Source organism: Filicampus tigris, chromosome 9, assembly GCF_054856515.1.
Source record: "Filicampus tigris isolate MCC_2025a chromosome 9, RoL_Ftig_1.0, whole genome shotgun sequence".
NCBI lineage: Eukaryota > Metazoa > Chordata > Actinopteri > Syngnathiformes > Syngnathidae > Filicampus > Filicampus tigris.
This window is the reverse complement of record NC_141225.1, coordinates 14,491,499-14,503,538: the sequence shown is the minus strand read 5'-3', so window position 1 is coordinate 14,503,538 and position 12,040 is coordinate 14,491,499. Positions and strand designations below refer to the sequence as shown.

The 12,040-nt window shown below is 41.3% G+C and overlaps 1 protein-coding gene across 1 annotated transcript in view; it reads left to right on the top strand.

The window, feature by feature from the left end:
- erc2 (ELKS/RAB6-interacting/CAST family member 2) overlaps positions 1 to 12,040 on the top strand; it is a 41,439-nt gene that overhangs the window by 19,571 nt on the left and 9,828 nt on the right. Inside the window, exons 6-13 of the mRNA XM_086039937.1 lie at positions 1,866 to 1,940; positions 4,603 to 4,758; positions 5,335 to 5,502; positions 6,856 to 7,023; positions 8,050 to 8,187; positions 8,772 to 8,912; positions 8,989 to 9,129; positions 10,656 to 10,691. Of these exons, the coding sequence (XP_085896063.1) occupies positions 1,866 to 1,940; positions 4,603 to 4,758; positions 5,335 to 5,502; positions 6,856 to 7,023; positions 8,050 to 8,187; positions 8,772 to 8,912; positions 8,989 to 9,129; positions 10,656 to 10,691 (1,023 nt within the window). The remainder of the gene's footprint in view (positions 1 to 1,865; positions 1,941 to 4,602; positions 4,759 to 5,334; positions 5,503 to 6,855; positions 7,024 to 8,049; positions 8,188 to 8,771; positions 8,913 to 8,988; positions 9,130 to 10,655; positions 10,692 to 12,040) is intronic.

Here is a 12,040-nt window from a genome sequence, read left to right as displayed (position 1 = left end):
GCTATCACTGGAGGTTTTTTTACGCACAGAATATTTGTCATCATTTTATTGAGAATCATCCATGAGCGTCAAACTCAAGGAAGGGTGGCCTGATCTGGTCCATCACAGAATTTTATATAGCCCCCTAAATCAAATAGTGCGTCATGTTTCTTGCTCACTGTGTTCTTTTCAATCCGACAGAAAATCCATAATACAACTTTTCTTCACTTTGACCAGTTTTAACCAGCATCAATTTTCACCAAATATTTTACCATACCGTTGCTGTTGGGCGGATACTTCGTATGTCCAAATATGGTCGATTTCATATTTTTCACGAATCAATACTTTGTGTCTTTCCCCACGCGTTCAGTTGTTTTGCTATTACACTGGTCAACATTTTTTTTCTAAATTTGTAAGGAGAGATGCAAATTAACTTTTCTATTTGAAGTTTTTGTGCTGATTCGGAATCTGCCTTTTTTTCTCTTGCACATCAGATTTCATAATAATGATAATAATAATAATAACGATAATAATAATAATTTGTAATATATTAATATATTTAATAATATTTTTTAACTAAGGGTGAGGTTTGGCAACATGTATTTTTTAAATAAAATATAATAGCTACTGTATAAATTGCAACGCATCGTAAAGTCCGTATTTTATAGGCCTTTATATAACTTTTATAGGTCAAACTTAAAAAAAAAAAAAATCTCAAAAACTTGATGTGCTAAAACAAAAGTTCAGCTTTAGAAATAGGTTTCGGGACACATATATTCATCTCTGATTAAAATTTGCAGTTGACCAGTGTTGTTAACCAATCTAAAGTGCTGAAAATATCTAGCTATCCATCTTTAGGAACATTTCAACCGTCTGAGAAGTTTCGTATTGTCTCTCCTATTCTTGATCTGGGAGCCTTGCAGTATCATGTCGCCTCAAGATTGAAAGTCTGGATGTTTTTTTTTAATTTGAGTTTGCCATTTGAGTAGGCTTGTTTTGTTAAAATAGATTGCTGTAATGCGTCATTGCAGAAGGAAGCGCATGAGTCACAAAGGTAAATTTACATGCCAATTAATTTCCGTCTATTACGTTATATTATGTCCGTGTCTGTCAGCTCATCCTTTTTTGTTTTTTTATTGCATGACTCATGCCTCTTAGACTCTACTTAACAGCGAGAATAAACTGGACAATCATTATATACTACACAAAATATGTGTGTACTGCTATTAATTCTAAAGTCGATTTCTTGTTATATAATATCTAATAACAATCTAGTGAAGGGGCACTCACTGTATGTTTTATGTTAATACTATGGTGAACTAATTATACATTCACAGTCTATGGTCTTCATAATGGCCTACTGAGGGAAACCAAAGTTTAGTGTGTTTTGACAGCCCTTGCTTGGACCTTACCATTGAAATGTCAGAATGTAATTCACAAAGTTGCCCACTAGGCAGAGCAACTACACTGTTACTTGTTTTTGTCCCCTTGCATAGAGAGATACTGCAATTCTAAAGCTTTGCTTTTTTACATGAAAATGTAACATTACATAAATTGTAACTCTAAATGTGAGCGTGGATGGTCGTCTTGTTTGGCTGGCAACCAGTGTAGGCTGTACCCGGCCTCTAGCCAAAGGTCAGCTGGGATAAATTGTAGCTCACCTGTGACCCAAATTAGGAAAAGCACTATGAAAAATATGTACATTATTTTGAAAAATATATTTTTGGATTGCATGTACAGCACAGCATACTTTCATGGTGCATGTAATAGCTCGGTGGGCGACATTGCAGCTGTCATGTCATTTCAAGTTAAACATGGTATATAGTAGCGTTCGTGTTTTGTGTAATATACACTTTCACAACATGTTGCGTGTTTTCTTCTCAAAGGAGCTGCACCGAAGAAATCAGCTGCACCAGGACCCAAGCAAAACGAAGGCCCTGCAAACCATCATAGAGATGAAAGTAAGTACAATTGACAGCCTGACTGTCAGTCACATATGCCACATCAGCAACCGGAGCAAATAAATACAGGGAATAAACAAAGAAAGGAACTTATTTGCTTGTTTATCACCAGTTACAGTAAAATCTGTCAGTGTAAGGACTCAGCAGAGTATCACAATAGCAGCAACAGATTTCCACGAAGACACATCTGTGTGAGCCTGTGTTTGGACTGTAGTCCATAAATTCATTCGAATGCGTGTACACGCGTGTGTGTGTGTCTGTGTGTGGCCGCTTCAAAAGCAGTTGTCTCAACACCAAAATTCAATAACACCTTTCCAAATTTATTGTTCTGCCCACACTAATATATACATCATTTCCTGTATCACTGCTGTATTGAATGGATAGGTGGATAAAGCAGCCAAGCATGCCAGGGCAGGGATGGGCATCTGGAGTTGACTATTGATTAAAATAATGATAATAATAATATTTTTTTTTTGCAAACCCCCCAAATTCTTCATAAAACACGAATAAACATTCAATATACGTTTTCCACAAAAATTGAAATGGCAAAAAAATCCCTGAAAAAGACAAAATATGAAAAAAATACTGAGGGGAAAAAAAGACCCCAAAAAAATCTGCAAATATGTGAATCCACGGTTGCCAAACTGCAAATATGCAGGGGTTGACTGTAGTTTTAAGTTGTATTATCACCAATCGCCACTAGATGGCAGACAAGTCTTAGTTGCGCTTACACCAGGTCTTATACTGCACCATATTACAACATAAGTAGGCCTAATATATTTTGGCGGATTTGGAATGATATGCAGCTACAAACATAGCACCTCAATAATATTACAATTTAGGAAATTTGTTGTTGCACTTAATGCCGGTTTCTTGTTCAGCAGTTTTGTGCCATCCTTGAATTCGAATTTTTATGCAAGAGAACCCATCGCGCTGGAAAAAAAAAATACAGTATGTGGTTATTTTGTTGTTGGCTTCAAACTCTTTGTTTTTGGTTTAGGACAGTGGGTCTTTTATAAATGCACTGAAAATGTATAATCAAAAATTAAATGTATTAAGAATTAATGTATTTTCCATGTTTAAATGTATTTTGTCCATATTTAAAGTGGTATTTTTGTCATATATCTGGTTCGGAAGTGTGTGGTTCTATGTGGCCCCCGTGAGTAACGCTGATGAAAAGTTGTGGCCCCCTTACGCTTTTAAGTTACCCATTCCTGATTTAAGGCAATTTAAAGACAAACAGGCTTTAATACTTTCATGAGGCATCCTCAGAGACCACGCCCACAAATTGTGCACACTTTCATGTACTCGACATAAATCCATCATTGCAGTACAGTGTGGCTACATTATATGCGAAATATGCGAGATGTGCTCAAAACAAATCTGAAAGCAAATAGATCTGCTCTGATCCGAAGACTAGATGTGACAAGCGGAGAAATTCAGGCCACGCAGCGAGTGAATCTCCGTAGACGCCAGCAGCCTCACTGCAGAGGCCTGACATCACTTCCTCAAAATAAATCATGACATCATCGCTGAGCAGACAGGGCCGAACCCCCGCCCCACCCCTACGCCTCGGATGGCGCGGCCGTCACGTGGTGTGCAAATTGTGCTAGCCTTGTCGATTAGCGCAGCCAGCGAGGGGAAGACCCGCCTCCTCTCGCCGGGTTCAGGAAGACCCCGCTGCCGCTCCCCTCCTCTTTACCGCTCCCGCTGCCTCTCCGGTGCTGTGATGCTGATGGAAGCGCCAGTAACCCTCCCTCCCCTTCTCGCTTACGCCCTCTCCTCCTCGCCGAGCCGAGAGCGTGCACAGAGTATAGCCTGCCCGATGCTGCCATGGAAACAGGTGTGGTTGTTTATGACAGTGAGAAGCCAGCATGCAAGCAGCCAGAGCGAAATGGAGCCATGAGGGAAAACATTTAGTGATCAAATGGATGCGCCGGTGATGACATGTGGACGGAATAAAATCTCTCTCTCTTGAAGGGACGACGACTTGCGTCTTTTGCGGCAATCTTAGTTGATGGACGCCCATGTGAGGTGAGCTGTAATGTGCATGTGCGACGCTCATCAGGGTGCATCCTGTGAGTGTTCATTGCCACTGTTCCTCCTCAGTCGTTTAGGGATGACCCTTTCAACAAGTTCATAAGTTCAGAGCCCCTCGGGCAAAACGGAAGTGACCAAAAGGGAAGAAGATTGCGTGAGAGGGGTGACCGGACCTTGACTAATGTTAAGATGTTGTATTATTTATTTTAAAAAAAGAAAAAAAAGCTGAGGTGCACTCACAGTCGCAGTCTTGAGACTGTAATCTGCAAGCAGCAAAATCTGCAACGTGTTACTTTTCCTCCTTTTTCCGCCGCACGTTTCTCTCCAGTCTGCCCGTGCTGAATGTTTGTGCAACATTTCCCAATGGTGATTAGTCCTCTGCGCTGTAGCAGCCGAGCGAGCTTCTCAGATCTCTGACAGATGCAGTCGCTCGGATGCAATCCAAAGAACTGCTGCTTTCCTCCTATTACCACAATCTCCCTTTTTCTGTTTTTTTTTTGGTGTTATCCTCACTCCTTCAGCCTACCTTTGTGGACTCCAGTTCAGTTCTAATTCGTTGCCTACGACTTGTGACCATGCCAGTGTGGATTCTGAAGTGTGACTCGTCTGCATGTGTGCACAGGACACCAAAATTGCCTCCCTGGAGCGCAACATTCGCGACCTGGAGGATGAGATCCAAATGTTGAAGGCAAACGGCTTGCTGAACACGGAGGACCGTGAGGAGGAGATCAAGCAGATGGAGGTCTACAAGAACCACTCCAAGTTTATGAAGAGCAAGGTAGGCGGCATGCTTGCGTCCTGTCAAAGCTCGACACTCTCCCCAAAGCGGGACGGAATTGAGCCATGCAGAGAGGTGACTACCGAACAAGACTGTTTAGCATTTAGCACCATCAGCAACCTGTCTTATTGGATGTAATCTTAGAGATACTTGTGCTGTTTTTTTTTTTAAGGGATGTGTATGCATAAGAATACTAACCGGGCAAAAAAAATAAACGTAAATAAGTTCCTTGAATTCAGCTGCTCTCAACCGTATGAAGCTTCTGCACCTTATCACGCCAACTTGCGCACGTCTCTCTCCAGGGTCTCCCTGTAGCGTTGACTTTCTGTTTACACACTCCGTCTTCTGCTGGTGGACTAGCCACCGACCAGTCGACAGTTTTGTTATGCTATTTTTAGACCTTTTTTTCATCCATCATGAATAGGGATGATGTATAATACATGATGAATGCAGTGGGGAGTCAGTCCCAAATGCATTTTTAATGATAGCAACTTGTGTTGATGAAAATAGCATCAAAGCTCTACTCAATTGCTTGGCCATTGTGATTCCGGGGTGTGTGCGTGCGTGTTTGTGCAGATTGACCAACTCAAGCAGGAGTTGTCAAAGAAGGAGTCCGAGCTGCTGGCTCTGCAGACGAAGTTGGAGACCCTCAACAACCAGAACTCGGACTGCAAACAGCACATTGAAGTGCTTAAAGAGTCTCTGACTGCCAAAGAACAACGGGCGGCTATCCTGCAAACGGAGGTAATGTGAAACCTGTAGAAGAAGTAGAACAACAACATAGATATATGGGCTTGCCTTGGGCCTGAGGAAAATGATGTAAGCAACTGTTACAAAAGCTCCCAAAAATATGTTATGATTTTGATGAAACCAAGGTTGAACGTTTTGGCCATAAAGGCATGATTGGCACAAACGCAACACTGTTCCTTAGAAAAAGAGCACCTTAGCTATGGTGACGCATGGTAGTGGCTGCATCGTGCTTGGTGGATGATGTTCCTCAGTTGTGGCCTTAGACAAGGTGGAGGGAATTATGAACAGTTCCAAATACTAATCATTGTTAACACACACAATTTCAGGCTTCTACTAGAAAGTAGAAGCGGGTGTGTGCACTTGTGCAACCACATTATTTCAGTTTTTTATTTTTATTTCCCCTCTAGAAATGTTTAAGATTTTTTTTTTTTTTAGTTCAACTGAGTTGTACAGGCTATAGGTCATATTAACGGCGGAAAAAGTTTTGAAATGATTCACCTTGGTCTTCTTTTTTATGCCACAAAAACCTGCCATTTGTACTGGGGTGTGTTGACTTTTTATATCCACTGTAAGGCATTTTCTTGACAGCTTGTGCTGTTCAGGGTTGCAAAGAGCTGGAACCTAGCACAGATAGAGCCCTAGTGGTGCTCCAGCACCATCACCTAACTCTGGATAAGGAAAGTGCCCTTTACCTCGAGCATTTTTTTTTCTTTAATTCATCACTGTTCTAAAAAACGAACACGAAAAACCTCTGTTATCAATTACCCCCCAAACATTGTTTTGATATCAGAAGGGTATTTGAATTCTTGTGAGAATCGTGCCCCTTGATAATCCGCAGTGCACACAAGCCCCAGCTATTGCAACAGTGGTATGGAGACTTTTTATATCCACTGTAGTGGATATAAAGTCCTTTGCAAAAAAAATTATTGGTTGTGGTAACAGAAATTCCCATGCAGCTATACTATTCTTAATAGCAAACTAAGTAGTACTGCATTATCTGTGTCGGTAAAGGCAGAATTATTGATGCAGTTCTGTATTAGATGTCATTAGATTACACAAGTGTGCCTAATGTTGTGGCTTGGAGGTAGAATGGGAAATTGAAGTCATTGACGTCAATGAAGCCTCTTTTTAACTCATTCATTGTCAAGGACATATTTATTTGTCTTTTCACAGTCCAGCCATTCAATCCCAGGAATTTATTTATATACATATATAAAAAAAAAAATTCAAACATTAGGGTAAAAGAGGGTCTGAAAATGTCTGGCAGTGAATAAGTTCAAGAGAGCATGGCACTTTTCTGTGTGAGTCATCTGACATGCCTCCCTTTGGGGCTGTGTCATTCTTCAGGTAGATGCTCTACGTTTGCGTTTGGAGGAGAAAGAGTCCTTCCTCAACAAGAAAACCAAGCAGCTGCAGGACCTGACCGAAGAGAAAGGCACTCTTGCTGGAGAAATCAGGGACATGAAGGACATGCTAGAGGTCAAAGAAAGAAAAATCAATGTCCTACAAAAGAAGGTATTCATATTTTTATTCCCCGTGAAGAGTTTAGCAGATTAGCGCGTGTGATTGCTATCAGGTTAAACTATATATATGTGACTCTTTGTAGAGCCTCGTGAGTTGTGTATAGTTTTATTTATTTATTTGTCAAGGGGCGTTCAACTCAAGAGTAGAGATGCAATGTACCAGATTATTTCTTTCTAGCTATTTTTCATCTACAGTCCATGTGGCAGGTAAGAAAGAAAACTTGAGAAAAGAGTGGAAGAGTGAAAAGAAGAGATTTGGAGCAGAAAACACATGAAAATTAAATGACTAAAAGCTATATAGTAACAAATATTTCATATAGTGTATATTGTGGCTGTCCTCTGAAAAATACGTATGTCCAATTTTGTAATATTTAAAATTATTTTTCCCCCATTCATGTAAAAATTAAAAAAAATTAAAAATGGACATAAGTGTTTTCCACAGGAAAGCGACAATATGCAAATGTAACCACATAAATTAGATTGTTCACATCTGCACGACTAACACAAGTGTATTACAGTATTCAAATAGTAAATATAGCCACAGGCAGTAAATTGCGTTGCTCAATGATGTGGATGGATCTGTTGGTCCACTTTACAGTTTCAGTTCATTCTCAATCCAAATGAATTGATTTTCCATTCAGTTTTATGTATCATGGATACAGAAGCCTTAACATCTGAAAATAAAACCGTTCAATTTATCAGAGTGAGAACTCCCGGGTTCGTGCATGGAGGAATGTCCACAGAAAGAGAATCATAGGAGATATTTCTATCTCACTGCCTCCATTGTGTGTATGTGTGTGTGCTATAAATACTCCCAGTGATACACTTTCTCTCAGCCTGACCTGCTCATGCGTCCTCTATTGTTTTCTTCTCTTGTGCTTGCTCTCATCCTCTCATCTATTGTTGTTTTTCTTGGACTGTGTTGACTTTAAAAGTAGCACCTCCTGCTGAAATTATTTGTTGTAAATTTTAATATCCCTATAATGAGTGCCTTGTGTTTCTCCTCCTCCTCCTCCAGATTGAGAACCTGCAGGAGCAACTGAGGGACAAAGACAAGCAACTAAGCAACCTGAAGGACCGGGTCAAGTCTCTGCAGACCGACTCCACCAACACCGACACTGCCCTGGCCACCCTGGAGGAGGCGCTGTCAGAGAAGGTAAAGCGTTCTCAATGTGAGGCCGCCGGTTTCACAAGAACACAGATAAGCAATCATTTGGATTGGAACATGATCACAACTGATCTTAAAGACTCAACCCAAACATATTTTTGGGAAAAATATGTTCCCAGCAGGCCCACGAGTTGAAACACGGCATTCTGATTAATTTTGCATTTGTAGAATATAAGTTAAGCAGCAAAATGCACTCGTTTTTAGCCATCTCTGGTGGCGGCCATTTTGTCTTCTGTCGACTGAAAGTGACATCACAACTGCTCACAACGACCAATCACGGCTGACCTCTTTTCTGAATCTGAGCCGCGACAGAGGGTTTATTGTAGTCACACAATCACTGAGGTCTTATAAAAAAAGCAAATTATATTATAAAAGACTAGAAATGTTGATATTTTCAGTTGGGTGGACCATTATACTGTACATTCATGTGATGAACGTCCAAGTTACTATTGCAACAAACCTGGTTACTTATTTATGCGAAGCGCGTCATAGGACTGGCACAAGGAATCAGTTTGCTGACTATTGCCTCTGATTATTAAGTTCATTCTCTTTAACTTTTTTTGCGTCATCAGGAGAGAATCATAGAGCGTCTGAAGGACCAACGGGAGCGGGAAGACAGAGAACGTCTGGAGGAAGTAGACGCCTACAAGAAGGAGAACAAGGATCTCAAGGAGAAAGTCAACAGCCTGCAGATCGAATTAACCGAAAAAGAGGTTTGTGAACCGCATACTTGCGTTTTCTATTGAGTCTTTATGTCTCAACACTTGTCCTGTGTGTGTGCACCTTTAGTCCAGCCTCATCGATCTCAAGGAGCATGCATCCTCTCTGGCGTCTTCTGGCCTTAAAAAGGACTCGAAGCTCAAGTCCCTGGAGATCGCCATCGAGCAGAAAAAAGAGGAGTGCAGTAAGTTGGAGACGCAATTACAGAAGGTAGGTGCGACTCTCTCAGTGGGATAATATTCCCTTTGTACACATTTGGCTTCTGCGAAAGGTCTCAGCTGTTGTGATGTAGATTGCCTTTCTTCTCCGTAGTCTAGCCTGAGCTGCTCCAGGCAGTTTCAGATATACAAGTGCATCTCAATAAATGAAAACATCACAGAAATTTCACTACAAATTGAGCGTCTTTTATTTGTCATCCGTCATTCGCTTTTTTTCCGGAGGTTAAGAAATAGTATGTACTATAGGCCGGTCCGCCTCGAATTTTAAACGGGCGCCTATCGGTTCCGACTATACTTTCACTAGCCACTGTCCGCACATTGGCTGTCATGTGTCACTTTTTTCCCCTCGATCTTCTGCCTTCTCTTGGTGATGTGCATGCACTCACGGTCGACAACGAGGCACTCTAAAGCAGTGTTTTTCAAACCTTTTGGAGTCAAGGCACATTTATTTCATTGAAAAAATCCCGCGGCACACCACCATCTGAAATTGTAAAAAAAAAAGCTTATTTTAACAATACAAGTGTTATATTGTTTATATAAGCATTTTTTAACATTGAAGAATGACGTTATATCATAACGTCTTGAATAGGAATTAATTAAACACAAAGAAAAAAGTATTTTATGTTTCATATTGATACTTAGTGTGAAACATGGGCCTGTTTGGATAAACATGCGTCACTATTCGCCTGTCTCTAAACAAAGACAATTAGCTACCTGCTGCTGCTGCCACCTGCTGGTATGGAAGAGTACTATAACGTAGTAAAGACATGACTACGCTGCCAGGTGCTGGACCGCACAAATTAGATAATTTCCCACGGCACACCTGACAATATCTCGCGGCTCAGAGTTTGAAAAACATTGCTCTACAGTAACCACGCTAGCCCGAAGATTTGGTGCACACGCTGGCTCACATCGGACTTGTGAAAAAAATAAATAATAAAAAAATGCCCCATCTTTGCGTTTCCAGCTTTCTTTGGATAATACGCGTACACTCATGGCCGCGTACACTCATGGCCGACAATAAACCCCTCCCCAGCGCACTATTCGAATAGAAGATTCTTTTTCAGCGTGTAGCCATAGCTAGCTAACTCCGCAATTGCACAGTTTGCATCCTTTACATATTTCCAGCAGTTATATTCAATTATGAATAATGCATTTAGAAACAAATCCTGGTATTCATGTTACTGCATCTTGAACATACAGTGATGATAATACAAAAAAAAACTAGACAGGAAATTGCACACAAACCACACCAACTTTTGGCAAAGCTAACCAGACTTTCAAAAGAAACAATGAAGGTCACTGGGACCTTGATGCTCCTCCCGTAAGTGACAGCATCGCTACTTTCCCGCCGCCTCCCGCTACTGTCCCCGCGTCTGATCGTCTGCATTTGTCTGCGCTGTGTTCAGATGTAACCACCTATAACTAAGTGCTGCCGTTGTCTCACACTGACTCCTAACACGTACTCTCCCATCCCTGATTGCCCCTCCTCCCCCGCTCCCTCCTGTTGCAACGTAGCAAGCTGAGCAGCTTTTCAGTCACGTGAACAATCCTGTAAGTTCCTCTCGTTGAGCCACGACATGGAACGCATGAGGACGCTGAAATACTTTGGGATATGACACATGGTGCTCATGTTGGCCCTCTCAGCACACGTGGCTCTGCTTCAACCCCGCCCCCTTTCCCCCCCCCTCGCCCAGATGCATGTCGATCATTGCACTGTACATTGCATTAAAGGAGCTTTACATTGGGCGGCCTTCTGCAAGTGTTTGTGCTTGTCACATTTGTGCTGAATCTATTGAATTTAGTATAGCGACTGTTTTTTGTTTTGCTTATGATTTATGGTGTGGTTCTGATATCATGGTGTTTCCAGCACAGGGGAGAACCGCTTAGCACATTTGACTCACAGTTCCTGAGGCCGTGGGTTCAAACCCAGGCTCGGTCAATCCTATGTGGAGTTTGCATGTTCTCACCGTACTTGTGTGGGATTTTTCCGGGTACTCCAGCTTCCTGTCACATTCCCCAAATATGTGTTTTTGTTTCATTGGGAATTCTAAATTGTCCGTCGGTGTGACTGTGAGTGTAAATTGTTGTTTGTCTATACTGGATGTGCCAATGTAGTTGGCTGGCAACCAGTCCAGGGTGTACCCCGGCCCTCACCCGAAATCAGATAGGATAAGCTTCAGGTATTGCTGTGATGCTAATTAGTACAAGCACTTTTGAAAATGGTTTGATGGATGGAATTTCTCCACTGGCCATATGGTTGGGAATTATAGTGCCACCTGTTGCTTTGCATCTGACAACCAGCAAAAAAGTTCATGTGGACATTTTATTTAAACGCCACTCTTTTCCCCCAGGTTTGTGGAGAATGTTTTTTTTTTTTTTTTAAACATGCATAATGTATATAAAAAGTCTACACACCCCTGTTCAAATGTTTTTTATGGCATAAAGACATTTCCTGTGCTTCTCTGTAGGTGTTCCTTTAGTGGCGAGCAGTTTTGTGTTTGTGCTTAACATATTTGGGGGATTTATGGCCAAAAAAGTCATTGTTGGAGGGAGAAGTTGGTCGACGGAAGCGCGTTCAAAATGATAGACGGACCGGCCGATTGGTGATTACTATTTGATCGGGCTTGACAAAAAGGCGGATAGACGGAGGGCGGAAGAGAACCCAGGCTGCAAACGGATGGCGATAAACGGACTGGCAAATTTGAGTAAAATTCCCACCTCTGGTTGTAGTTCACATGAAAAGTGGAAAAAGTTTTAAAAATACTTATATTGATCCAAGTTTTTTATATCACAAAAACTTGAACAGGGGTGTGCAGACTTTTTATATCCACAGCATAATGGTGACAACAAACATAATAGTACCTACTTGAAGCGATGCAAAAAGAAAGCGGTTGAACAAA